This window comes from Gavia stellata, chromosome 33 (genome assembly GCF_030936135.1).
Source record: "Gavia stellata isolate bGavSte3 chromosome 33, bGavSte3.hap2, whole genome shotgun sequence".
Classification (NCBI taxonomy): domain Eukaryota; kingdom Metazoa; phylum Chordata; class Aves; order Gaviiformes; family Gaviidae; genus Gavia; species Gavia stellata.
The window spans coordinates 2,537,018-2,563,009 of record NC_082626.1 but is presented as its reverse complement, the minus strand read 5'-3'; the positions used below and the strand labels follow the sequence as shown (position 1 = coordinate 2,563,009).

Genomic DNA, 25,992 nt, shown 5'->3' with positions numbered 1-25,992 from the left:
AGACGAGGTTCCTCCTCAAGTCTCCAAGTTGGCCTTTAATAAAATCTTCAGTTCCAATAACCTTTATATATATATATATACATATATATATACATATACATATATATTAAAAGAAAGCTTGATGTAGCAGTTCTAGTTTAAAATGAATAGAAGTATTTCGGCCCCTGTTTTATTTTGATTTCTCCTTTTCCCCTGCTTTCCCCCCGTACCCTCACCAACTCCGTACTTTGATGTAGCAACTTTGGAAGAAAGAAAAACAGGCGCTGTAAACGCACCGAGAGCTACCTCTGGCCCAAGGTGGGGCTGCACGGGGGGCTCGGGCAGTGCGGGAGAGCTGCGGCCCCCGCCGCTCCCCGTCCCGCCGGGGGCACCCGGAGAGGGGCAGTCCCGGGCCCTGCCTGTTAGCATCCAAGGGGAGCCCGGTTGCGGGGCTTAAACAACAAATTTGCGTAACTTTTTTTTTTTTTCTCTCTTTTTAAATATATGTATATATATAAAAATCTTAAAAAAAAAAAATAAAAACAAAAAACAAGAAAAATGCCCATGACCTTAACTATTTGCTCTGACTTGTATCTTCCTTGATAGGTGACTAAAAAATGGCTTGTTGGTCTAATTCACCAGCAATAACGTTAACTAAAGACAGAACCCTCCTCCCCGCACCCTGCCCTTCTCCGCAGCAAGGTCCGAGCGGGGCCGGGTCTGCTTCCCCCTTCCCTCCCGCCCTGCAGGGATGCCTTTGGTGACCGACCTTGCAATAGGAGCAGCAGCGCAAACCAGCTAGGCGAAACCTCGCTAGCTTTAACTGCCCTAAACATCCCTCCCAGGACTCGGTGGGATAACCCATTCGGGGAGCTAAATTGATACGGGGCACCCTACCCGCACCCAGGGGAAGAAGGGAGGCACGTGGTGCCGGGAGCCGGCACGCAAAGCCGGGTCTCGCCAAGCCGCCTGGCTCTCCCTCTGCTTTAGGAGCAGCAAAACCCTTGCGAGGAGCCTGGTCCTCAAGACCCCCAATCCTGCAGATCACACCGGGGCTTAACTTTACGGCTAGCGAGCGGCCCACCAAAATCGGGCCGGCTCCTGGCAGCGGTAAAGGAAAGCATCCACGCTCGCAGGATGGGACCTTGCGTTGGCCCCAAGCAAATGGGCGCTGCCGGTTTCCCCTCCGCGCTGCTGGCCAGGCTGGGGAGCGGGTTGTGCCCGAGTGTTTCTATCTGCCGGTGGGGATGGAGGAGCCAGGGCAGGGAGCCGGCTGAGGACCCGACTGTGATTTGCCGTGCCCGGATGAATGCCGGTGACAGTCTCCCCTGCGCACTCATCCTGCTGCAGGGCTGAGCTGCGTCGGGGCGCTTTCACGAGGCAGGCAACACAGCCTCCGAAGGCGCCAGTGGTGGGATGGAGGGCAGGTCCCCAAAAACCCGGGGGGCTTGGAGCGTAGCTGTGTTGGAAGGTGCTGAGCTGGTAGCAGGAGGCTTCCAGGTCCAGGCAGGATCAGACCCATGGGGGGACGGAGCGGACCTAGCAAATGGGACTGACTTGGTGCCAGACGCCCCGGTTCAGCGCGCCACTGGGATTTACGCGTGTGCTTTTACCAAACCGCAGCCGACCTCGGCGCTTGCTGAAACCAAGGAGCGGGGGCTCCGGTGCTTTGCTGAATTTGGGACTCATCCTGCAAGCTTTCCTTGTGGACATGACCTCCCGGGCAGAGCCGAGACGGCATCAGGGCTGGGGGAGCCAGGGCTCCCCGGTCCTGGCACAGCGGGGAGATGTGACCGGGGAGATGTGACCAGGGAGCGGACGGGTGGCAGCGGGGTGCTAAGCAGGGGAGTTTCGGGGTGATGCCTGCGCTGCTCTGCCACGTCCCCCAAAACCTGCTGCGTCTTCGGCCGGTGTTTGCAAGCTGCCGCGGGGGGGGACGGGGACTCCTGGAGAAGGGACGATGCGGGGGAGAGGGTGACAAAACATAACAAAGGGAAACGGAGGGATAAAGTAATATCATGCTGTGATGTCATCCTCATCGACATAAATTATATAGAGAATAGTATGTATTATAATACATAACAAAAGAAAAAAAAAGAACCAAAATTGGATTTATATTTAATGAGGAGATACTATAAAAATATCTTGTCCTAGCTCCCATTTGCAAAAGTATTTTTCAGCTGGAGGGATATCTATTATTTTTTTCTCTTTTCTTTCTTTCTTAAAAAAAAAATAATCTCCATACATACAAAGGCTCAGACTGTTAATATTGTGAACCTCTTAAATCAAAATGCTCCAACCTGTTTATTTGGTATTTGAAGGGTTTATTTTGATGCATTTACTGGTGTTTTTTAAAGAGAGAGAGAGGAGGGAAAAAAAGACTAAGATTTTAAAATTAGAACATTTCTTTATAATTTAATATTCTATTTTAATAAATGCATTTATTACATGTAAATGTAGCAAGGAACTGGGCTAATAAAAATACTTTTTATTAGGTAATTTATTATAAGAAAAAAGGATATTTTATTTTATGATAAAGTGATCCTTAAAAGTTTAGAAGGTTTAGAATATATGTAGGTTAAAAAATACATTTGTATCCAGAGTATTGCTTAAAAAGTGTTTTTAATATATGTTTCCTTTTTTGTGTGTGCGTGTGTGTATGTAAAAGGTGATAGTTATGGTGCAGATAGCCCTTTCCAGAAATAAGAAATTAACACAGTTGGATGTATTTAAAAAAAAAAAAAAAAGAAAAAAGGTGATTAAAAACCAGAGAAGTAGAAGAGAAAAACCACTATGAATCAAAGCCCGTGCGGTCGTTTCGAAGCCCCCGTCCTGTGGTTGCTCTGTCTAGCAAATCCCTTTGCAAGGGGTCGAGGTCTGAGCGCGCTGAAGCGCCTTGGCGGGGTCGGAGCCTGGCTGCCGAAGCCCTCCGGGCTGGGGCTGGGGGGTCTTTCGGCAGCAGCCCCCACCGCCGGCCCCCGGCGAGCCCCGGTCCCGCTGCAGCAAAGCACTTCAGCGCATCCCGCGGGTCCGGCTCCGAGCCGGGGGTCCGGCTCCGACCCGCCGCCCCAGGCAGGCGCTGGGTGATGGAGGTTTGCTCTCGCTGGGGTTTCTTTGGGAAGGGCAGGGGCTCGGCAGGAGGCCGGGCACTCTCGGAAAGCGAAGCTTGCGTTACTCACCTCGCCAACCCTCCTCCTGCTCGTTTTCCTACCAGCACTACGACGGGCCCTACCCTGTCCCAGGGAGCCGGTGGAGAGTTTTGCCAGTGATTCGGTTCGCAGCAGGGTTTCAGAGAGCCCTGTATAAAACTATTTCTTGTCGGAGGCGAGAGGATTTACGGTCTTTCCCGCAGCCGTGCCGAGAGGGACCGACAGCCGCTGCCAGCTTGGACCTCCCCGGGACGGGAGCGTGCTCGCAGGGCTGCTCTGCCAACGAGGGCGGTGGTTGCCGCCCGTTGCCTCCCTTTAGGCTTTGGCTCCATTTCTTTCTGCAGCTGAGCGGGCTGCGAGGACAGGAGTATTTTGTCCCAGCGTTCAGGCCAAGCCTGATCTCGCAAACATCCACCCTCGTCCTTTTGGACCTACGGGTTTGTGCAGGACCGGTGCTCTGCTGCAGCGGCTTTGGGCTTGTACCCGGTGCTCGGAGCAGCCAGGGGATGAGACAGCTTGTACAGAGCTTTGATCCATCCTAGATAGGTAAATGTTACGCTCTCTGCTCCCCCCCAAGCCAGCGTGGGCACGTCTCGTGCAAGACGACTGATGTAAGGACAGCCTGGAGCGAGTGGCGTGCCCCCTTTTTAGCCGGTGAGGCTCTGAGCTTGCAGAGCCCGTGCTTTAATCCAGGAAAGCACTTAAGCATGCGCTTAGCTTCAGCCACAGCCCTGAGCGTTTCGCAGGATCCCGGCCCAAGGAGCTGCTTTGTGCCCGGGCTGAGCAGCCTCGACCTCCCCGTGGGCCGGGGAGCGCGGGGGGTCCCGCACCTCCAGCACGAAGCTGGCCCTTGTCCCGCTCCCCTTCCCAAAGCAGCAGGAAGATGGGGGACGTTTCTGCTCTGTTGCCTTTCAAAGAAGCATTTTAAAATAAGATTTTTGTTTGTTTGTTTGTTTTTAACCAAAAAGGAGAAGAAAAAAAAGAGGTTTGAGTTGATGGGTATTAAAAAAAAGTTAATAATAATAAACATTCAAATTTATTTCATATAATCCTAGAGTAAAGATTAAAATAAAATTAACTAGTTCAAATAGTAGATGCTATCCATATTGTTTAATCTATAGTAGATCCAAGTGATCCCAGACAGAGCAGAATGTAAAATAAACTTGTAAACAAGATCAGCTATCATTTTTAACTTCCCCAGAAATTCCATCTTTTTTTGGTACTATTTTTCTGCAGCTAACAAATAAACGAACGAAAGCCTAACAGAATAACAGACCACCGACTGGTACCTTCTGTCAAACAAAGTCCTGAAGTTATTTTTATAGAGGGGAAAAAAAAAAAATAAAGGGATCTAATAATAATGTATTTTTTTAAAAAGATACGTTTGGGTTTTTATGTTGCTTTTTTAATAAAAATATAAAGATTTGGCTAGTCACTGAACAAAATAAGAAGGTTTTAGGCCATTATTTTTGCCTTATTCTGACCTCCAGCCTCGGGCTTGGAACATGAAATTTCAGAAAAGGAAATGTTAAAAGTTGCCGTTACTTTTCTTGTGCTGTTCTTGCTTTTCGAACGTCTCCGAGCACCGAAGGTGTCGGAAGGTCCCCGTGATGGGCGGGTGGGACCGTTCCTGGGTGGGAAGGCGAAGGAAAGGAAAATTGGATGAACTCCCCTCTGTAACGTGACGGACAGAGCTCGAAGGCAGCGAGGTGCTGGTGCCAAGGCACGGGGCTCCTCTGGCACGTCCGCTGCGGGGCCGTGAATTAGGCTTTCTGCCCTCGGAGCCGGGCAGTAGACACAGGACATTAGGGTTGCTTTGTTCCCTTTTTTTTTGGGTTTTTTTTTTCTTTTTTTTGGTTCTCTCTCGACCCGGTGAGGAAGCCTCGCACCAGGGAGACGATGTGCGCCTTGGGATGAGCTCGCTTGTTTAGCAACTGGCATCTTTCAGGGTGCCGGATTTGGCTTGTTGGGTGGTTTTCTTTCTCTGCCGGATGCTCCCTTAAGGGAGCTGTTGCTCAGCCTCAAATCATCGGGTTCAAGCGCCGGAGCTGCGGGTGAATTGTTTGCAAAAGGCTCTGCTGACCCGGGAGGTCCTTCCCGCGGCCGTGCCGGGCCCCGGCATCCCTGAGCCCGCAGCTTCGCCTCCCCAGCCCCACGCCGTCTTGCTCTCGGGAGGGTGACATTGGTGGCGAGCGCCTGGTTTTCGGCTGCGAAAGCGAGGGACGAGGCTGGAGGCTGTTCTCGGCCGGTGCCGCGCATCGGGCTCTGCATGTGGCCGGACGCCCTGAGTCCTTGTAGTGCCGAGAGCGGGAGTGAACGGCTCGCCGAGCTGGCGGAGCAGCGTTCAGGTGCAAAGGCTGGACGGCGGGTCCGTTCGCGAGGAGGGGAGCTCTTCTGCTGATGGCAGATGCGCTTTGGGGCCGTTCGGGGCAGGGGAGCGCAGCCCTGGCACCGGCGGTGGGGCAGGATGCGCCCCGCGCACCCGGCCAGCTGGTTAAACCCCGGTCCTTACGTTTCAGATCCAGGCCAGCACTTTTCTCCGGAGCGTTGGTGACTGCTTTTTGCTGCACCAAAATCACCGTTTACACGATGTAACTCGAAAATAAATGACCTAGCGTCAAGTCCGTTATTATTAGAGAAGCAGAGTGTTGCAAAGAAAACACTCTTGAAAGGTGGTTACCTCTGGGTTTAGCTTTTGCTCCTATCCTCTGTGTCATGGCTCAGCCGTAGCGAGCCCAGGGATGTCCTGCAGTTCAGGAGCATCCGCAAGGATCCCAAAGCCTTCGAGAAACGCAGCGGCTGCCCCTCGCTCCCTTGCCCGTGGATGGCGCGCCTGCTTCTGGGGTGGGACGAGGCAGCCGCTTACCAGCATTCATTCAGCAAAGCCATGCAATAGGTTAGGACAGGAAGCGAAGACAGTTCTCATTCGGTTTCTGCGTATAGCACTGTGAATCAGCGATCACTCCACGGGACCCTCCCCGGCACGCCGGGGTGGTTTCGGAAAGCAGGGCACGATGTCTCCCGCGCTTTCGGAGGGGTTCGTGCTTGGTGGAATCAAGCGCCTGGTCCTTCCCTGCAGGGGCGGCGAGGCGGCCTGTTTGCTCTTTCATTTTTGTTTTACCTCATTTTTTGGTTTTGATACTTGAAGAAGAGTCAGTGATTGACATTGTACAGTGATGCCCTGGACTGGAGAGTGGATGCACTTTATAGTAACTTGTATACTGATAGTGGGGTCCCATCCTGCCTCTGCCGAGCCGGCAGCAAGGTTTCCTCGGTGTCAGCACCGGCAGGAGCGGAGCCAGGATGGGCTGGTTCTTCCAAAAACCTTTCTAGGATGTTAGGGAGCCATCTCTGTATTTTATTGTGGGTTTTCACATACTGTAGAAACTCGAAGTCACATTCTGCTGTCAGTTGACCCGGTGGAAAATTCAGCCGTAATTGCGCTGGGCTGACTTCGGTTTTGCCGGTGCCGTGGCGGCTGGAGACGGTGGAGGTCGGGCAGCTCCTGCCTTTACTCCCGTGTAACTCTCCCGTTTCAATGGGGTTACTCGACTGGAATCTGAAGTCGCTTCAGCCCTGGCAGGCTGCGGCGTTACCGCTGGATCCACTCCAGCATCGCTTCAGGGCTGCTAATGGAGCAAATTGAAAGTCACCCCCGGTAAAGTGACACTAATGTAAAATCTGGAGTTGGTCCACTGGTGTCTGTGCAGGAAATAAAAAAAATGAAGTCACCCTCCGACAGTGGCACCAGTTTGCCAGGCAGCTGATGGCAGAATGTGTTTTCTGGTCTTGCGATGATGCTTTTGAAACAACTTGCAGAGAAATGGAGTGGCGAGACAGAGCGGTGCTTCATGGCCGCGGATGTCTTCATCCCAGGAGGTGGGATGGAGAGACACGGTCGCAGGCTGCTTTGCTCATCTGTGAAACGATCAGCACTTTTTTTTTTCCTTTTTCCTTATGAATTCTGTTCAAGATAATCGTAAAAAAAGGGGAAAAAAAAAAATCAGGGGTCAGATCCTGTTTTGCAATTGAGGATTTGCTCCTGGGTTAAAAGCAGTGTTAAGCAAACATGAATGGCAGCGGGCATGAGCGCTGACGAATCCCAAACTAGCTGGTCTGTTCGAGCCACGGCCACTGCAGAGCCCGTTCCCGCGTTCCCGCTGCCGTGCGGAGCCGACTCTAATCCCAGTCCCAGGCAAGCCAGGGAAATCCCCAGGGATGCCCAGAGCAGCCCCCGGGCATCCAGCTGCACGGTCGGGAGCCTTTGGGGCTGCAGAGGATTTCCTCCGGCTCTGTCCCAGTATCAAAGAGCTCCAGGCTCCAGCTTGCTGCCGTTGGGACTCTGGCAAAGCAGCTCCGGTGGGATTTCCCATGTAAGACGTGAGCTAAAACGAAACCCAAGCCACCGGGGACCATCAGCAGCCGAATCCCGGCGGTACCCGCGCGGCAGCAGTGGCTTCCAGGGGAGCGCAGCCCTCCGCCAGCCCTTCATGGCTTTTGCTTGACCAGGACCACGTTAGCTTTCTCTCACCCTCGCTCAAAAACGCTGTACAAGTTTGTGTGTATCCGCTTTCCCCCCGGATCCGGGTGCTATCACACGGTCCTACTCCACGGTACTACCAACCTCGCGCTGAGCCAGCCAGCCACAGAGGTGCCCGGTGTTCGCCTGGCCGTCCTGACTGTGTGGCCCTTCCATTTAAAGTCCATTCCCTATTATGTTGTGTTTGCTTTTTTTTTTTTTCTCTCTCTTTTCTTTTAACGTCATAGGAAACCTGTAGTCGGGATTGTTACTATTGGAAACCGATCACATGTTCCATCCAGGTATTTTCATCTCTCCGGCGTTACGCAAAAATAAAGGCCTGAGAGAGAGATATAACCGAACATAGAAGTAGAGTTAGGCTCGTTGTCTGAGTTTTGAGGCGTATAGTATAAGGGGAGAAGGAAAAAAATTAAAATAAAATAAAAAATTAAAATAATGATGTTGCACAACTTGTAGAAAACAAAGAAGGGAAAGGGTTAATGTATTAAATGTGCTAAATTACATTAAGAACTTAATTTTATTAAAGTATTATTACTTAAGAAACTCGGTGTCTGCTCTTGGTTTCTGTCTGTTCATGCTTTGGGGGGGGGTCCAGGAGTGGCGGTTGGGAACGAGGCCCCCGGCCGGGCTGAGCTCCAGGGGCGGTGGGGCCGTAACCGCCTTCTGCCACCCCTCACGGGTCTCCCACCGAGTCTCGCGCCGTTAGCAACGCTTCTCGGGCTTGGTTAGAGCGAAGGAGTTTCATTTGCAAGACTGTCGGCTCCCCTGCACCGGCTGCTGTTCCCAGAGGCGATGGCAGCAAGGTCCCACGTCCGTGAGCCCCGTGTGCGAACCCATGCCTTGTTCCATCCTTCCCGCTGCTTCGTTCCAGCAGAAATCGTATAAAAGCTGGAAAAACTGCAACAAAACTGAGCTGCCGAGCCTGAAAGTGTCTCCGTGAGCCTAAATGAGCTCATCATCCCGTGTGTCCGTGCCAGTGCCTGGCTGGATGGCACGTCTGATGGCGGCGAGCCCCGAGGGACGCTTGGCTCAACCCCTGTCCCTTTGCGGAGCCGGGGGCAGCATCCTTCCCCCGCGCACCCACCTTTCCCGCCGGCGGGGCTGACATCACCTCTTGGCACGGCGTTTCGGTGTGGGCAGATGGTGGTGCGGGAGGGGGTGGCACTTGGCAGCTCTCCGGCTGGTCTGCATATAGCCGTGACTCTCCCAGCTGGCGTGGGCACGGGGCAGAGTCCGGCCGGGTGGGGTAATAACCATCGCTCACCTGGGGACAGCCTCCAGCACGGTCAGACGCAAGCAGGATGCGGCCAAGGGTGGGTTTGGCCAGCTCAGGGCTGAGGTTACCTCTGGGACAGAGCAGTGCCGTGGTGCAGGGACATGCTGCACTGGGATGGCTCGAGCCATGCTGCCCCGGCTGGGATGGCTGCGCTGTCACTTGGGGAAAAAAGGGGCAACCTCAACCCAAACGGGGCTGGCACCCACACGGCGCAGCCAATTCTGTGCCCCGGCTCCGGCACCTCCATGCTCCCCCTGTGCCATGGCAGCAGGATCCAACCTGCACCTCTGAGCCTGAATTTCAAGCTCTCCCCTCCAGCAAGACACCCCCTTGCCCAGGCTACGGTCACACCTTCCTCCCTGCCCTTCCTCCTCCTCACCTCTCACGCCCTTCGTGGCCTGGGGATGCTGCCCAGCGCCCAAGCGGGCAGAGGCGGGGGGCCGGAGCTGGCACAGCCCCTGGCCTCAAGGACGGACCCTGGCAGAGAGAGAAAGAGCCTCCGGCAGTAATTTTATTTGAGGATTTTGCCCAAATTCCCGTTTCATCGCTCAGTCGCACCCCAAGGCAAGGCCCTGGCACGGATCCTGCCGGCACAGCCAAGGGAGATGGGGTGACCGGTGGCAGCCGTGGAGAGACAGAGACCCCCCCAAACCCCATGCTGCGACGGGGGCACGCTCCCAGCGCTGGGGTTAATGGGAAGGGACAGGCTCTCCCAGGAAGGCCAGCGCAGTGCCTGCACTCCTCTTGATTGACACCTGCCAATCACCCCCGACAGTGGCACTGGGCTCAGCCCGGTCTGTGCCAGCACCTGGGGCCATGTCCCCCCCCAGGCAGGGGAACGGGGCCACTGTCACCCCGTAGGCGCAGCAGACACTCCATCTAGTGGCAGCCATGTCCCCAGACTGGGCCACGCTGTCACCAGCCCCCACCCACGGGTGGCAAAACCCTCGAGTGGAGCGGGTTCACGTCACGCCGGAGGCTCCTCGCAGCCCAGAGGGGGGGGGGGGGGGTGGCGCACGGGCCACCCCACAGGGATGCGCGTGGAGGGAGCAGGTGCCCACCCACAGCACCCCATCCCTGCCCTCACCCCACCAAAGCCCTGGGACCCCCTCGTCCCCTCCTCGGGGCTCCCCCAAAGGACGTGCCCCCCACATCCCTGCTCCAGTCCCCCCGGGGTAGGGCAGCAGCGGAAGAGGTGCAGCTTTTCCCTTTGCAGGGGGGGTGCCGCAGGCACACCTCGAGGGGCTCACAGCGTGAAAAAGAGGGTGCTTCCAAGCCTGAGTAGGGAGTCACCTCCCGCACCCCACAACTGGGTGTCCCACAGCTGCCCCAGAGGCACACCCAGCCCTCGGTATTGACGGGGCAGGGCTGGGTGCAACCGGCTCCATCGCTGCTCGCTTCACCAGGCGAGAGAAGGGTGCACCCCGTGGTCCCCTCCCCACCCCACCCCGAAGGGCTGCACCCAGGGGTGCCGCAGAAATGTGGCAAGGGAGTCACAATGTTCGGGCTTGTTCAGTGCCACCCTGAGTCACCCGGTGACTGTGCCTTCAGGGCTAGAAGAGGCAGGGACACGAGGGGATTGCATGTCCCGAACCATGGGGAGAGACGCTGATGCTTTTTCCCCCCCCATTTGTGTAGGTCCTACATAAACACAGGGAGAGCAGCACACAGGCAGCATGATGGTGCACACAAGAACAGCCGTGTGGAAGCAGCCACCGGCCCACCCTGTTCCGAGGGGCTGCAGCGAGCAGAGGTGAGAAACACGATGCCACCATGTGCTGAGTGGTGGTGGTGGGGGGGTGTCAGGGTGGGGGCACCCCAGGGGGCTCAGATGTTCTGGCAGCAGGGTGCCTGCCTGCCCTCCTGCTGCGTGGGCAGCACCCGGATGGGCTCAATGGTCGTGGTGGGGCCGAATTCCGACTCCGGCTGCCCGGTGATCTGCCTCTGCGACACGATGCGGTAGATCTCTGCCAGCAGAGAGAAAAGAGAAGGAAAAATAATTTCTTTAAGTATGTATTTCAGTGGGGGGCCTGCCCCCTCCCAAAACACACTGCTCAAGGGGTGCAAATGCCCACATCTCCCTGTCCAGGGGAGCAGGATCCCACCCCAGAACGGACAGCCAGGGTCCCCAGTAGGGTCCTGGGAGGACGCTGTGTTCAAAACCAACTCAGCAAACCCCCCCCCACACTTTCCTGGCTGCCCCTTACCCGAGAGGATGTTGTGGAAAGCCGTCTCCACGTTGGTGGAGTCCAGAGCAGACGTCTCGAGGAAGGACAGCCCGTTCTTCTCTGCAAGGACAGGGCGAGCTCAGGCGGGTGCCATGACCTACGGCCACCCTGGGGTGGGACGGGAGAGGGCAGGAGGAGGGAGATACCTGCGAAGCTCCTGGCCTCGTCGGTGGGCACGGCCCGCAGGTGCCGCAGGTCGCTCTTGTTGCCCACCAGCATGATGACGATGTTGGCGTCAGCGTGGTCCTGCAGCTCCTTCAGCCAGCGCTCAGCGTTCTCGTACGTCAGGTACTTGGCGATGTCGTAGACGAGCAGAGCTCCCACCGCTCCCCGGTAATACCTGGGAGACAGCGAGGGGACAAGGTCAGAGCAGGGCCCCGGGTGAGGGACGCGGGTGGGGAGCAAGGAAACTCACGCTGAGGTGATGGCCCGGTACCGCTCCTGCCCGGCCGTGTCCCAGATCTGAGCCTTCACAGTCTTGTTGTCCACCTGGATGCTCCTCGTGGCAAACTCCACCCCGATGGTGCTCTTGCTCTCCAGGTTGAACTCATTGCGGGTGAAGCGCGAGAGCAGGTTGCTCTTCCCCACCCCAGAGTCCCCGATGAGCACAACTGGGGGGGCACAAGCACAGTGTCAGCCCCCCCCCCCAGGACACCCAGCAAAGGCATATGCATCCCACAATGCCGACCATCCCAGCAAACCCCACAGCCCAGCCTGGCAGGGATGGGGGTCCTCCCCGTCTGCCCCCACCCCAGACCCCACTTCCATTTCATCCAGGGAGAAGCCGATGGGTTGAGGGGGCTGCGACTGCGAAGCTGCACTCGGGGAGCAGGACCAGCAGCCCCGACTCGTCCCGGTGGCACCGCAGCTACCTGTAAATACCCCTCAAGAAAATTCCTGCCATCGCCTGGAAGTTGCCAGGGGTTTCCTTCCCAGCAACAGGAATGGGAAGGTGCCGTATGCACCTACGTACACAAAATGGGCAGAAAACCGGAGCCAGGACCCGTGCGGAGACAGCCACGCCAGAGAGGCCGAGCAGAACCGGGTCTCCTATTCCCAGCCCAAGCTCCAACCCTGAGGGCAAACAAGAGGACTTAAAGACCTGGTCTGAAAGGAAGCATCATCATCATCCTCCTCCTCGGCTGCTGCTGGTCGAGCCTGTGAACCGGGAAGTCCCTGGGTGTGGGTTAGTTAAGTGCATTTTCTGCCTGTCCCAGATCTGGCCGGTTCCTGTAAAACCCGGTGCAACAGGCTCCGGGGAGGCTTTATCATACAGCTCCCCTATCAAGTTTGTTGAGTTTATGACTCAACAGGTTTTGATTTTTATTTTTTTTTTTTTTTATTCCCCCCCTGCCGATTCTGTTCATTCTCCAGGTGCACTCAAACACATCCCGCTTCACTCCGACCACCCATGTGGGACCAAGCTCAGAGGAGACTTCTCCCCATCAGGATTAGACAACAGCAGGGACGAGATCACAACCATCCGGTGACCACGCTGGGGAGAACGCCGGAGCAGCAACACCGGCAAGGGACCACGGGGTATGCCACACCGCTGCACCCATCACCAGGGCTGCAAAGCCGCTGCAGGATTTGCCTGGCTTTTGCAGCAAGACACACCTACACTCATTCAAGGCTCAGCAGCCACCATCCTCCAAGGATGTTGCTCCGTGTCCTGGATAATCCCTTCCCCATCAACTCCAGCTCACAGGGACTCGGCTCCCTTGCATGGGCTGCGATGCAAAGCCTCCAACGACATAGCCACCCCCTCACCAAAACCCTTGTTGCAGGACAGCTTGCAAACAGCATTGCTCCGCGAAGCCCGACAGCATGTGGAGCAGCTCCCTGTGATCTCCGAGGGCAGCTGGAAAGCACCGGAGCCTCGCTGGCAGTCACCGTGCCAGGGCAGCCGGCAACGGAGGGAAGGGTGGCTCCTCCATGCAGCGCTGAAAGCCACTGCGCGCTACGTGGAGGCTCAGGAGGATGATGACAGTCTGGGCTACCCTGGATAAACCGGTAGAAAAATTCAGGCCGGTGAGGAGCCAGGTTCGTTAACGCTTACGGAGCCTCGCCGCTTTGATCTGGGCTTGGTGTTTAATCAACGGGAAGTTGCCACTTCCCCTGGCTCAACCGCCGCATCCCCTATCCCAGCGGTGCCGTGCTCCTGCTGCCTCCGGCCCCAAGCACCCCCATGGCCCCGGGGACAGGCGGGCAGTGCAGCCGATGCCTGCCAGAGCCCTGACTGCCAGGAGACAGCACCGCGTACAGCCAGGGGAAACTGAGGCACGAGCGTGCCGTGCTGCGTCACCCCTGCAGCCAGCAAAAAAAAGTATTGGTATGGGAAAGCCTTCGGAAAGCAGGCTGGGGGAGGGAGGAAGGAGCAGAGCCAGCCCGTGCCGGGCACACGCTGACCTTGCACAGACCCCCATGGCTACGGCACGCTCCTCGCGCTTCTGCGGGCTTTGCACCGTGCCAGGGGTGCAGGGAGAGGGTTGGATGGGGCAGCGGTCTCCAGGGCGCCTCGATGCAGAGGGGGTGCGTGCTCAGCCCCATCCCCCTGAGCTTGAAGGGCGAGAGGGACCCGAGCAGCCTCCTGCACCCCGCGCACAAAAGCATTTGACACACTCAGTCCTTGCTGCCTCCGAACACGCAGCATGAGCTGGTTAAAGCAGAGAGCACGTATCCTGCGAGCACCGGTGAAACATCCTCTACGCATCACGTCCCACCCCAGAGGTGAGGATGGAAACAACCTGGAGCTCCGCGCAGGGGCCCTGAGGAAGTGTCCAAGGAGCAGCCATGCCCAGCGCCGTTCCTCATCTATCCCGAGTCCCTCCAGCAGCATCGAGGGCCTTCCCATGAGCAGAGCTGGAATTTGCATCGTGCTTTGCAACAGCAGAAGGCAGCTGATGCTCCCATCTCAGGGGAAATCAGGATAACGCTGCTTCGAGCGGTGACCATCTCCCATTTCTCAGGGGGAGAAGCTGGTCTCGATGGAGCCGTCTAACCCCGGAGAGCGCTGGTCCAGCTCCGTGCCCCTAAACATTGTGTCTCCCTTGGACTTTGCTCCTACTTCAGGAGGGATGAGCAGACCTTGCATTCAAAACGGAGTTTTCTTATTTTTTTAAGGACTCCAGAGATCACCACGAGACCGAGGAAGGGAATGCAGAGCCCAGTGCCGAGCTGCTCTCAGCCCTGGCTCCTGTAGGATCACAGGGAACGGACAGGCACCACAGGAGGGTGACACGCCGGGGCCACCTCAGAGCCGCGCTGCTGGCACAACGCTGGGCGAGAAGCAAAGGACACACCGGCCGGAGGAGCTCCTGCCCAGGCGCCTCGCTCCGAGGTGTGACCCAGCTCCGGCTGCATCAGAGTTTCCCCCTTGCCAGGTCCCAGAATAACTCCAGAGAGAAGGATTTTCCTGGGCAGGGGCCAGGGGAGGCGTGCGAGGAGCCGGAGGCTACCGTCGTGTCGGTGGCTGGAATTACTCGGGGCCTTTCGGGCTGGGCTGCACGGGGAGGCTGACTCACGGCCGGCCGCCGGGTGATCTCACTCCCGGCTTTTATTGCTCGGGAGGTTGTGACGTTGCCAAGCTGTCCCCTGCCTTCCCCCAGCACCCGCTCCAGCCACGGCACGGCGGCCGGTGTGAGGGGAGAGCTGCTAAGGGCAGGGATACCCGGCATGCGGAGGGGATGGCGGCTGGGATGGGGATGCTCCGCAGGGGTGCTGGGCTCCTGCAGCCAGGAAAACCAAGGTTGGGCCTCCAAGGGCCCAGCGCCGTCCCCCCGGCACACCAGAGAGGTCACGCCATGACCAGTGCCGGGAAGGACAACCCCAGAGCCCTGGCTCCTTTCCCTCAACTGCAGCCGGGAGCAGCACGGCTTTTCCTCTCGGGATTGCTCACTCAGCCCCCAGAACTGCTCCTCCCACCCCAGCCACGCAGAGGAGAGCACCCAAACCCGCTCAGAGGGGCTCAGGGGCTGGCACAGCACCCGCAGTGCCACAAGGACCAGCTTTCCCCATCGCCCCTGCCTCCTTGGGCTGCCCCCAGGGACCAGCACCCTGCCACGGGCACGGCCACCCCTCCCCTGGGTGCTGCACCCAGGTGAGGGCTCCAGACTCCTCCTGCAGCAGTAACGAGCTGCTTTAATTAGCACTAGGGCCACAAACAGCCACAGACCAGCTTTCTGCAAACCCTCAGACCACGGCAGCGTTTCAACCTCCTCCCTGAGGCCCCAGCACCACCAATACCCACCACCCCTCCATCCAGCACAGGGGAGCACCCCAATAAGCCCCCCACCAGTCCCCAGCACTGGGAACTGCATGTTATATCCCAGTACAAGCCAAAGTCCCGGCTTCCAGCTCCATCCCGAGGGTGCTGCGTGGAGATAGCACCACCTGCAGCAGGCTGAGACCGAGCACAGCTCATTGCAGGCATGGCCAGAGCAGCACCGGCAGGGTGGGAGACCCACCTTTGAAGAGGTAGTCGTACTCGTCATCCTTGCCCCGCATCTTGCCCAGCACCACTGCCCCACTTCCACTGGGCTAACTGGGATTTCCGGGCCTTATCCAGCCCTGGCAGGGGCTGTCCCCTGCGCACCCATTGGTGGCCACAGCCCTTCCTCCTCCGCACAGATTGGCGGCCGGGGCTGCCCGTCACCGCCCAGGTGTGCTCACCTGGGCCAGGTAAGGGTGTGGGGGGGCAGGTATGTGGGTGCTCCCACGGGCGAGGGCTCCGCTCCCCGCTCAGCACCGCCGTGCTTTCCCGAGGGCTGTGGGGCGCATCGCGTCGGGGTGTCCTCATGCGAAGCGCTGCACGGCGGCAGGGAAAGGCCACCACCGCGTGCACGTGTGCCACCGATGGGGAGAGTCACGGCCACGCTCTCCACGCAAGAACCACGGACACCAAAGGGCCACGCTGGGCTGACACGCCGTGCACGGCGCAAAGGGAAAGGGAATGCCTGGAGCTAGAGGAAGATGCGGAGAATCCAGCAGCAATTCTCCCATTTCCGAGGGGTTTTGGGTAACTGGCACAGGCCAAGTCCCGGTTTGGACTGATAAACTGCCAGCCATCCCCCATAAGCCATCAAGGGTGTGGGGACGTGGACTGGGAAAGGCTGTGTAGGGACGGGGCGCAGGGGGACCATGGCATTGGGCTGGGAGGGGGTGCAGGGGGACCATGGCATTGGGCTGGGGCGGGGCACAGGGGGACCGTGGCATCGGGCTGGGGCGGGGCACAGGGGGACCGTGGCATCATCGGGCTGGGGGGGGGTGTGGGGGGACGATGGCATCAGGCTGGGAGGGGGCGCAGAGGGACCATGGCATCGGGCTGGGACAAGGCGCAGGGGGACTATGGCATTGGTCTGGGAGGGGGCACAGGGGGACCATAGCATCGGGCTGGGAGGGGGCACAGGGGGACCGTGGCATCATCGGGCTGGGGGGGGGTGTGGGGGGACGATGGCATCAGGCTGGGAGGGGGCGCAGAGGGACCATGGCATCGGGCTGGGACAAGGCGCAGGGGGACTATGGCATTGGTCTGGGAGGGGGCACAGGGGGACCATGGCATCGGGCTGGGAGGGGGCACAGGGTGACCACGGCATTGGGCTGAGATGGGGTGCAGGGGGATCATGGCATCGGGCTGGGAGGGGACACGGGGTGACCATGGCATCGGGCTGGGAGGGGACACGGGTTGACCATGGCATCGGGTTGGGACAGGGCACGGGGGGACCATGGCATTAGTCTGGGAGGGGGCACAAGGGGACCGTGGCATCATCGGGCTGGGGCGGGGGGACGGACGACACGATGGCATCAGGCTGGGAGGGGGTGCAGAGGGACCATGGCATCGGGCTGGGACAAGGCGCAGGGGGACTATGGCATTGGTCTGGGAGGGGGCACAGGAGGACCATGGCATCGGGCTGGGCTGCTTGGGTGGCCACAACCTCCGGTATGTCATGGAGGTGGGGAGCAGGGGATGGGACCACAAACATGCAGGAATTCCAGCTCAGCAAACCTGCGTTTCGCAAGTCCTTTAATGATTGCGTCACCGTTTTGCTGGACACGGAGCTGCTCCCGGGCCCCTTGGCACCGGGCTCTGCACCAAGCCCCGTCCCGCCACGCAGACAGGAGGGACCTTCGCTAGGTCCTGCCGTCACACTTGTCCCATGTCTGGGATGGGGACAGAGGTGTGCCAAGGACTGAGCACTGCCACTTGACTCCTTAGGGCTTGGGATGACCCCAGAGCAGTCCCCGGTGAGGACGGAGACCTGCGGGGACAGCCACATCCCCAGCGCGTGGCACAGGGTGGCCCCACGGGAGCAACCCGGGGGCCGGACGCAATCGGAACGGCGCCCATCGCTGGCACGATCCCGGCCAGAACCATCTGGCTCCTTCCCCAGCGGTGCCTCGGGGATGTATCAGTCCTCTGCACCGCGGGTCCGGAGGGGCTGGGAGGTCTGTGCGTGACGGTGGTGATGCTAATCAGGGCCCGGCAAAAATGAAGCAGACAGAGCAGAGCTCCCGGCACTGGTGCTTCCCACCGTTTATGGCAGAATTTGGCCACTGTCCGGATTGCTGGTCCCCACCACACCAGGACAGGGGTGGCACCGCAGGCTGGGTGACACCAGCCTGTGCCGGTGGCCAGACGAGTCTGCGCAGAGGCAGACCCAGCTCTACACCACTGGCATGTCCCGGGGCGGTGGGGGTCCCCGGGGGGCTTCCCGGGGTGCCCGGCCGGCTCAGAGGGCGACACAGCATGGGCGCTTCTCCGTCTGCGCCGGGGCCGTGCTCTCCGGGCTCTCGCTGGCAAGCGACACCGTGTTGGTTTGGCTGCTCCTCTGCTTCTGCTTCTGCACTTTGTGGAAGATCTCTGCAAAACAAGAGGTGCTGGGGGGGGGTCTGTGTGTCAGCCAAGGGCCCCCCGGGGAAGCAGGGACAGCTTCGAGCCGGCAGCTCCCGTTGCTGGCCCTCTGGCCCACTGCTTGGCACGTCGGTGGCTCTCCTTCCCCTTTATGCAGCGGAGGGGATGAGTTGAGGGGTGACAAGGGAGCAGCTCCCCCAAGTTGCATCCCTGTGGTGCCTGGGGAACACCCTGCGCTTAAGCAATTTCCTCTTGCCCAACCTGTGATTAGTGCTTTACCCCGTGCCGGGGCTGGCAGCTCGCCGGGCCAGGCTGGCTTGGCACGGCACGGCACGGCACAGCATGGCACACCTCGCTGCGCTCCTGCCCCGATGCTGCTGGCTGCCGTTCCTGGAGAGGTGCTCCTGGCCGAGCATCACCCCTCTCCATCCCCGTCCCCTCAGCACCCCACGGCCGGTTCAGCAGGGTGCTGGAGACATTGAGTCAGGAGCCCAGGACAACAGGAAGGGGGACTGGGGATTACAGGGGGAGAAGGAGCCCCCGGGGCTTTGGGGACGCCCGGGGGCCGTGAGAACAAAGCCATGGGGTGCGGAGAGCGAAACGCCCAGCACAAAAGGCTGGAAACCAAACCAGCCAGAAAGACAACACCGAAACCAGCCCCGAAGAGCTCACGTGGAGCAGGGCAGAGGAGAGACGCGCTGCACATCTTCTGCCCAGCCCTGCGTCCCCGGTAAGGACCCCGCGATGCCCCGGTCCCCAGAACCCTGCTGCACCACGGCGCCGGTGCATGTACCCTTCAGGATGGTCTCGAACGCCTGCTCGACGTTGGTGGAATCCAGCGCTGAGGTCTCGACAAACAGCAGCCCGTTGTTGTCTGCAATGAGAGGAGTCCCCTGAGACGATGCAGACCCCAGCGAGGGCACAGCTCCATTTTGGAGCCCCTTTAGAGATGTTCGGGTGCCCGCATTGGTGCGGGTCCGTGCTACCAGGGCTGTTCCCAAGCCCCCAGCCCCATGGCAGGGTGCCAGCCCGTACCTGCAAACATTTTCGCCTCCTCCATGGGAACCTCCCGAGCCTGCGCGAGGTCAGTCTTGTTCCCCACCAGCATGACGACGATGCTGGCCTCGGCGTGGTCATACAGCTCCTTCAGCCAGCGGTCCACCACATCGTACGTCTGGTGCTTGGTGATGTCAAAGACAACCAGGGCACCCACAGCCCCCCGGTAATACCTACGGGAGAACCGCACCATCACCCCATGCTCCGGACACCCCCCACAGCATCCTCACCCGTGGGGCTCGACTACGAGGGCATCATCACCCAGGTACCAGGGGGAGCCCCGATTTTGGGCATCCCATCCTTACGCAGAGGTGATGGCGCGGTACCGCTCCAGCCCGGCCGTGTCCCAGATCTGAGCCTTCACCACGGCGTCTCCCACCAGGATGGTGCGGGTGGAGAACTCCACACCGATGGTGGTGCGGCTGTCGTGGTTGAACTCGTTGCGGGTGAAGCGGGAGAGCAGGTTGGTTTTGCCCACCCCGGACTCCCCGATCAGAACGACTGCGGAAGGAAGGGAGAAATCCCACTGGAGCTGTCGAGGAGGGGAGAGGGCTGCTCCAAGACACTTCACAGTAATTCAAATAACCCTTTCCGACCTGAGCCAGACCAGCCAGCAGCTCGTTGCCTTGGCACTGTGGCAGCCGGACCGCCCCAGCTGCCGGCACAGGGTGCACGGGCATCCGCCGCTGCCTGATGACCCCAGAGCTGGGCACGGAGGCTGGGCAGGCGCGTGGGTATAATCGCCGGCGCGGTCACTCCTTCAGCAAACGGGGTCCCCTCCCTGCGTCATGAGCTCTCAGCCCCTCGAGCGCGGCCGAGCCACCTCGGCTGAGCCCAGCCACGCTCCCCGTCTGCTGGTGTGGCCCCAGTTCAGGGGGGTCACGGCTACCAGGCTTTGGGCAGCAGGAGCAGGGCGAGGACGCTGGCAAGCCCCGGGTCACCCCGCCGCGGTGGGCACCCAGGACTGGCGGTACACCGGAGCCTGTCCATCTCCGCTTGCCCAAGGGGAGCACTGAGGTCTGGCGGGGTCCGGCTGGTAGCGCCCGGCAGCGACGCAGGATGCCGGGGTCCCGTGCCTGCAGAGCTCAAGCCGGGGGGCATCAGGCTGTGCCTCTGCTTCTCCAGCGCAGGTTTGCCCCCTGCGTCCTCTGCGTGTGCCACCACCCAGGTCACCGCAGAGAATGACTTTTAAATGCCCGCCGCTCTCGGGTGTTAATGGGTTTGCACAGTATTTATGTTTCGCAGCCATCTCAGCCCCTACCAATTCGCCCTGCGTCCCACACATGCAGCTTTGGGGTGGGCATGGGTGTCCCCGTGCCTCCACGGACCCTGGTGCCGTTTGCCAGCCCTGACCTCGCTGCCGTCAGCCGGGGACGCGGCAGAGGCCGGTACCTGCTCCCCGATCCCCTGACCCTTCGCAGCTCCCGGCGCATGTCAGAGCTGCAGGGATGGTCAGGAACTTCCCAGTTCAGGACACGGCAGCCTTGGAGGGGAGGCACCCCAATTCCCTCCCCGCAGCCCCTGGCCTCCCGCTCCATCCCTTTTGGCGAGGGGGGTTGGCACGCAGCCCACGACTCACCCTTGAAGACAAAGTTATAATCCTCCTCGCCGCTGCCCATGTCGCCCCAGCTGCCACCCGCCCTCGCCGGGGCCGCCGCCGCTTTGGTTTCCTCCTTCCCGCTGCAAAGCCTCGAGCAGACGGTGCAGGGCGCGCCGGGCTCCGAGAGGCGCCGAGGGAGGAGATGGAGGGGGCAAAGTTTCCTCTCTGGCGGGGAGCGAGCACGGTCCGGGGGAGCGAGCGGGGTCCGGGGAAGCGAGCGGGGTCCAGGGGAGCGACGGCAAGGCCAGCCGGGTTGGCCGTGCGGCGCAGCTGGTTGACTCAAGGGGTGGGACTGGGTGTCGCAGCGCAGGTTGGGCAGGTAGTGTCACCCCTGGGACCGTCACAGGGCGGTTGGAGGAGGAGCCGGGGCCTGATCCTGGCTGCTGAGGCCAGTGCAGGCTGCAGCGCGGGGCAGGCTGGGGCAGCCGGGGCAGAAGCGGAGCCCCCAGCTCAGTCCGGCTCCAACCAGGCGTGAACACGTTTCCTCGCCTCTGCTGCCATCGTGTGAAAGCCGGGGAAACTGGGGAAGGGAAGGAGCCCCCGCCGCCCCCCGCTACCCCAATGCAGCCGGGCAGGGGTGCAGGGGGGCTCGGCTCTGTTGTACCCGCTCCCCATGTAACGAGCCCCTCGCAGCCCCTGTCCTGTCTTTTCCCCGGGCGACGGCCCATCGCGGAGCCACCGGCAGCCCCAAAGCACTGCCGGGGGCACCCCCAGCCCGGCCGGGCGTGCGTCACCCCCCCAGCTCCTTCTTTTCTTCCCAAGAGACAGAAAAGGACACAACCATCAGACACACTTTTATTCCAACCCCCCGTTTTTTGCTCCCCCCACCTAATTTTTAAGGGCCACACCGAAGCAGCACCAAGCTCCGGGATGCCCATGGGGCCCCTGACCCCCCCACCCACACCAGTGACGACGTCGAAGCAAACGGCCTTTGCACGGCGGCACCTCCGAGCCCCTGCGCTCCCGTGCTCAGGATGCGGCCACCTGCGTGAGCGGTTCCTCCAGGTACTGGACCAGCGCCTGCGCCTGCGAGCGGAGAGCGGCGTGAGTGGTGCCGAGGCGGATTTTGCAACCTGTGCGCGCACCTCCTGCGCGCTAATTTTAATTTATATTTCATTTTAGAGCCTTAAAAAGGTGTGGTGAGGCGCCTGGGCTGGCACGGGGAACAGAGGAGCCTCTGCAAGGAGGAAAGAGGCGTCCCAGGCACGGCAGCTTCCCCCACCACTCCCACCCTCATCCTCCTCAACAGCTCTTTCCCACCCCACAGCGGGGACGCAGCCCTGCGGCCCCCCGGCCCCCTCCCCACCAGCGTTACCTTGGCCTTCAGCATCCCAAATCCAACTGTCTCCTTGGCATACATGCAGAGCAGCAGGTTTGCCACCCGCGTGATGGCCACTCGCCCCTCCTGCCCAGGGAGAAACAGCACCCGTTGCACCCCCGGCTTGGCAGGGACCGCGGCAGGGTCCCGGGGGACCCCCAGGGCAGTGCCTGGGTCTCCAGGGAGGGGAGGGCAGCCCCCAGCCCCACGTACCATGCAGTCCATGAGGATGAATTTGAGGTTGTCCTCGTTGAACGCCTGGTGCCCGTTCTTGTCATAGGCCACCCAGATGTTGCTGGCGATGGCTGCGGTGACCCTGGCATCAGTGTCCCCGTAGCCCGAGTAGGCGAGCAAGGACCCCTCGTTGTTCAGGAGCCTGGAAATGAGGTGTGGGGGGGCGAATTGGTGCCTCGAAACCCGGTGGGGCATCAGACCCCTCCGCAGTGCCCGGGGGCAGAGCAAACCGCCCCCCGCCCAGGACACCCCAGGTTTGCAGGGGATTTTGGCAGGGGGTGGGGGGCTTCAAAGCCAGGAAGCTCTGGGGTGGCCCAGGGCGGCGTGGGTCTGCGGTGGCTTGTTGCAGCAGCAGGACCTGCTGCGGACAGGGCACGAGCCTGGCGGGCAAGCACCGTGCACGGCCCCGGCACCATGCACCACGTACTGTGCACCGTGCATGTCCCGGCACCGTGCATGTCCCTGGCACTGTGCACAGCCTCGGCACCATGAACGGCCCTGGCACCATGCACCACGTACTGTGCACTGTGCATGGCCCTGGCACTGTGCATGATCCTGGCACTGTGCACCATGCACAGCCCCAGCACCGCATGTAGCCCAGCACCGTGCATCGTGCACTGCGCACAGCCCCAGCACCATGTACTGTGCGCCGTGCAGGGCCCCGGCACCGCATGTAGGCCAGCACCATGCACCGTGCACTGCGCACAGCCCCAGCACCATGCACTGTGCACAGCCCCAGCACCGCATGTAGCCCAGCACCATGCACCGTGTACTGTGCACCGTGCACGGCCCCAGCACTGCGTGTAGCCCAGCACCATGTACTGTGCACCATGCAGGGCCCCAGCACCGCATGTAGGCCAGCACCGTGCATCGTGCACTGCGCACAGCCCCAGCACCATGTACTGTGCACCGTGCAGGGCCCCGGCACCGCGCGTAGCCCAGCACCCAGCACCGTGTACTGTGCACCGTGCACGGCCCCGGCACCGCATGTAGCCCAGCACTGTGGACCCTGCACTGCGCACAGCCCCAGCACCATGTACTGTGCACCGTGCACAGCCCCAGCACCGCATGTAGGCCAGCACCGTGCATCATGCACTGCGCACAGCCCCAGCACCATGCACTGTGCACCGTGCACAGCCCCAGCACCGCATGTAGGCCAGCACCGTGCATCATGCACTGCGCACAGCCCCAGCACCATGCACTGTGCACCGTGCACAGCCCCAGCACCGCATGTAGCCCAGCACCGTGCATCGTGCACTGCGCACAGCCCCAGCACCATGTACTGTGCACCATGCACAGCCCCAGCACCACATGTAGCCCAGCACCCTGCACTGCGCACAGCCCCAGCACCATGCACCATGTACTGTGCACCATGCACGGCCTCAGCACTGCATGTAGCCCAGCACCGTGCATCGTGCACTGCGCACAGCCCCGGCACCATGTACTGTGCACCGTGCAGGGCCCCAGCACCGCATGTAGCCCAGCACCGTGCACCATGTACTGTGTACTGTGCACCGTGCATGGCCCCAGCACTGCGTGTAGCCCAGCACCATGCATCATGCACTGCGCACAGCCCCAGCACCGCATGTAGGCCAGCACCGTGCATCGTGCACTGCGCACAGCCCCAGCACCATGCACTGTGCACCGTGCACAGCCCCAGCACCGCATGTAGCCCAGCACCATGCACCGTGTACTGTGCACCGTGCATGGCCCCAGCACTGCGTGTAGCCCAGCACCATGCATCGTGCACTGCGCACAGCCGCAGCACCATGTACTGTGCACCGTGCAGGGCCCCAACTCCGCATGTAGCCCAGCACCGTGCATCATGCACTGCACACAGCCCCAGCACCATGTACTGTGTACTGTGCACCGTGCACGCCCCGGCACCGTGCATGGCCCCGGCACTGCGTGTAGCCCAGCACCCAGCACCGTGTACTGTGCACCGTGTACGGCCCCGGCACCGCATGTAGCCCAGCACCGTGCATCGTGCACTGCACACAGCCCCGGCACCATGTACTGTGCACCGTGCAGGGCCCCAGCACCGCATGTAGCCCAGCACCATGCACCGTGTACTGTGCACCGTGCAGGGCCCCAGCACCGCATGTAGCCCAGCACCGTGCACTGTGTACTGTGTACTGTGCACCGTGCATGGCCCCAGCACTGCGTGTAGCCCAGCACCATGCATCATGCACTGCGCACAGCCCCAGCACCGCATGTAGCCCAGCACCGTGCATCGTGCACTGCGCACAGCCCCAGCACCATGCACTGTGCACCGTGCAGGGCCCCGGCACCGCGCGTAGCCCAGCACCCAGCACCCTGCACGGCGCACGGCCCAGCACCCTGCACGCCCCTTGCAGGGCCCCTCTCCCCCCGGGGTGGGGACACCCTTCACTTCCCCACCGCACTGCACCCCGCAGCGGGGGGGCCCTACTCACAGGGTGCTCTGGACCCCGCCGGTGTTGGCCTGGCTCAGCACCTGCGTCAGGGCTTTGGGCCGCAGCATGGCCGCCGCCGCCCCGCTGCTCGCCCGGCGATGGCGGGGAGGGCCGGAGCGGGCGGCGCCCGTGGCGGGGCCGCGCTCAGCCCGGAGCACGCCGGGACTCGTAGTCCCGCTCCCCGGGACGGCCTGCCGCCGCCGGGCGGGGCCCAGCACCCGGGGTGCGGCGGGCTCCGGCCGTGGAGGGGGCCGGGGCGGGGGGAAGCCCGAAGCGGGGGGTGCGGGGACGGGCCGGACACCCCCAAACTCTGCCCCTCCCCCCCCCCCCGCCGGCGGCGGGCTCCGTGCTGGAGGGCCTGACTCAGCCCCGGCGGGGATGGGGGGGGGGACCCCCGGGCGGGGGGCGGCCCCACGGGGGGGCCCGGCAGAAACGGACCCAGTTAGGAAAGGGGGGGGGGCGGGGGGAGTGGGCGGGGGGGTCCCCAGTTTCCCCTCACATTAATGGGGGGTGCAGGGTGGAGCCTGTTAATAAGGGGGTGCAGGATGGATCGGCTGATGGGGGGGTGCAGGACAGATCCAGTTAACGAGGGGGTGCAGGACGGGTCCAGCTAATGAGGGGGTGCAGGATGGGTCCAGTTAATAAGGGGGTGCAGGACAGATCCAGTTAATAAGGGGGTGCAGGACGGGTCCAGCTAATGAGGGGGTGCAGGAAGGGTCCAGTTAATAAGGGGGTGCAGGACGGATCCAGCTAATGAGGGGGTGCAGGATGGATCCGCTAATGAGGGGGTGCAGGATGGGTGCAGTTAATAAGGGGGTGCAGGACGGGTGCAGTTAATAAGGGGGTGCAGGATGGATCCAGTTAATAAGGCGGTGCAGGATGGATCCAGTTAATGAGGGGGTGCAGGATGGATCCAGTTAATAAGGGGGTGCAGGACGGATCCAGTTAACGAGGGGGTGCAGGATGGACCCCGTTAATAAGGGGGTGCAGGATGGATCCAGTTAATAAGGGGGTGCAGGATGGGTCCAGTTAACGAGGGGGTGCAGGATGGATCCAGTTAATAAGGGGGTGCAGGATGGATCCGGCAAATGAGGGGGTGCAGGATGGATCCAGTTAATAAGGGGGTGCAGGACGGATCCGCTAATGAGGGGGTGCAGGACGGATCCAGTTAATGAGGGGGTGCAGGATGGATCCAGTTAATAAGGGGGTGCAGGACGGATCCAGTTAATGAGGGGGTGCAGGACGGATCCAGTTAACGAGGGGGTGCAGGATGGACCCCGTTAATAAGGGGGTGCAGGATGGATCCAGTTAATAAGGGGGTGCAGGA

At 60.6% G+C, this 25,992-nt stretch overlaps 3 protein-coding genes across 4 annotated transcripts; all 3 read right to left on the bottom strand.

Annotated features, from left to right (window-relative positions):
- Window positions 1-10,771: 10,771 nt before the first annotated feature.
- On the bottom strand, window positions 10,772-15,678 carry LOC104254923 (ras-related protein Rab-11A-like). Its single transcript, XM_059832100.1, has 5 exons — window positions 15,639-15,678; window positions 11,588-11,783; window positions 11,319-11,512; window positions 11,152-11,232; window positions 10,772-10,911 (listed from the first exon to the last, which is right to left on the bottom strand). The coding sequence occupies exons 1-5, from the start codon at window positions 15,676-15,678 to the stop codon at window positions 10,772-10,774; spliced, it is 651 nt and encodes a 216-aa protein (XP_059688083.1).
- Window positions 15,679-17,900: 2,222 nt separating this feature from the next.
- RAB25 (RAB25, member RAS oncogene family) lies at window positions 17,901-20,697 on the bottom strand. The gene is made up of 5 exons (XM_059832276.1): window positions 20,658-20,697; window positions 19,384-19,579; window positions 19,058-19,251; window positions 18,816-18,896; window positions 17,901-18,031 (listed from the first exon to the last, which is right to left on the bottom strand). The coding sequence occupies exons 1-5, from the start codon at window positions 20,695-20,697 to the stop codon at window positions 17,901-17,903; spliced, it is 642 nt and encodes a 213-aa protein (XP_059688259.1).
- Window positions 20,698-21,548: 851 nt separating this feature from the next.
- Window positions 21,549-24,738, bottom strand: LAMTOR2 (late endosomal/lysosomal adaptor, MAPK and MTOR activator 2). 2 transcript variants are annotated; one of them, XM_059832277.1, is made up of 4 exons: window positions 24,666-24,738; window positions 22,210-22,372; window positions 21,994-22,083; window positions 21,549-21,704 (listed from the first exon to the last, which is right to left on the bottom strand). In XM_059832277.1, exons 1-4 carry the CDS (start codon window positions 24,731-24,733, stop codon window positions 21,648-21,650), a joined length of 378 nt encoding a protein of 125 aa, XP_059688260.1. In that variant the 5' UTR covers window positions 24,734-24,738; the 3' UTR covers window positions 21,549-21,647. The 2 variants fall into 2 exon arrangements, with proteins under 2 accessions (XP_059688260.1, XP_059688261.1); XM_059832278.1 differs by lacking the exon at window positions 21,994-22,083.
- Between the last annotated feature and the right edge of the window lie 1,254 nt (window positions 24,739-25,992).

Bases quoted from the DNA above. Each gene is read 5' to 3' on its own strand.
- LOC104254923 (XM_059832100.1), bottom strand. From the start codon at position 15,678: ATGCGGGGCAAGGATGACGAGTACGACTACCTCTTCAAAG. The intron at 11,784-15,638 runs GTGGGTCTCCCA...GTGCCCCCCCAG, and splicing joins GTACGACTACCTCTTCAAAG to TTGTGCTCATCGGGGACTCT. The intron at 11,233-11,318 runs GTATCTCCCTCC...CTGTCCTTGCAG, and splicing joins CGAGGCCAGGAGCTTCGCAG to AGAAGAACGGGCTGTCCTTC.
- RAB25 (XM_059832276.1), bottom strand. From the start codon at position 20,697: ATGGGCAGCGGCGAGGAGGATTATAACTTTGTCTTCAAGG. The intron at 18,897-19,057 runs GTACGGGCTGGC...CTCTCATTGCAG, and splicing joins GGAGGCGAAAATGTTTGCAG to ACAACAACGGGCTGCTGTTT. The intron at 18,032-18,815 runs GTACATGCACCG...CTTGTTTTGCAG, and splicing joins GTTCGAGACCATCCTGAAGG to AGATCTTCCACAAAGTGCAG.
- LAMTOR2 (XM_059832277.1), bottom strand. From the start codon at position 24,733: ATGCTGCGGCCCAAAGCCCTGACGCAGGTGCTGAGCCAGGCCAACACC. The intron at 22,084-22,209 runs GTACGTGGGGCT...CTCCCTGGGCAG, and splicing joins TCATCCTCATGGACTGCATG to GAGGGGCGAGTGGCCATCAC. The intron at 21,705-21,993 runs GTAACGCTGGTG...CTCCGCTCGCAG, and splicing joins TTGGGATGCTGAAGGCCAAG to GCGCAGGCGCTGGTCCAGTA.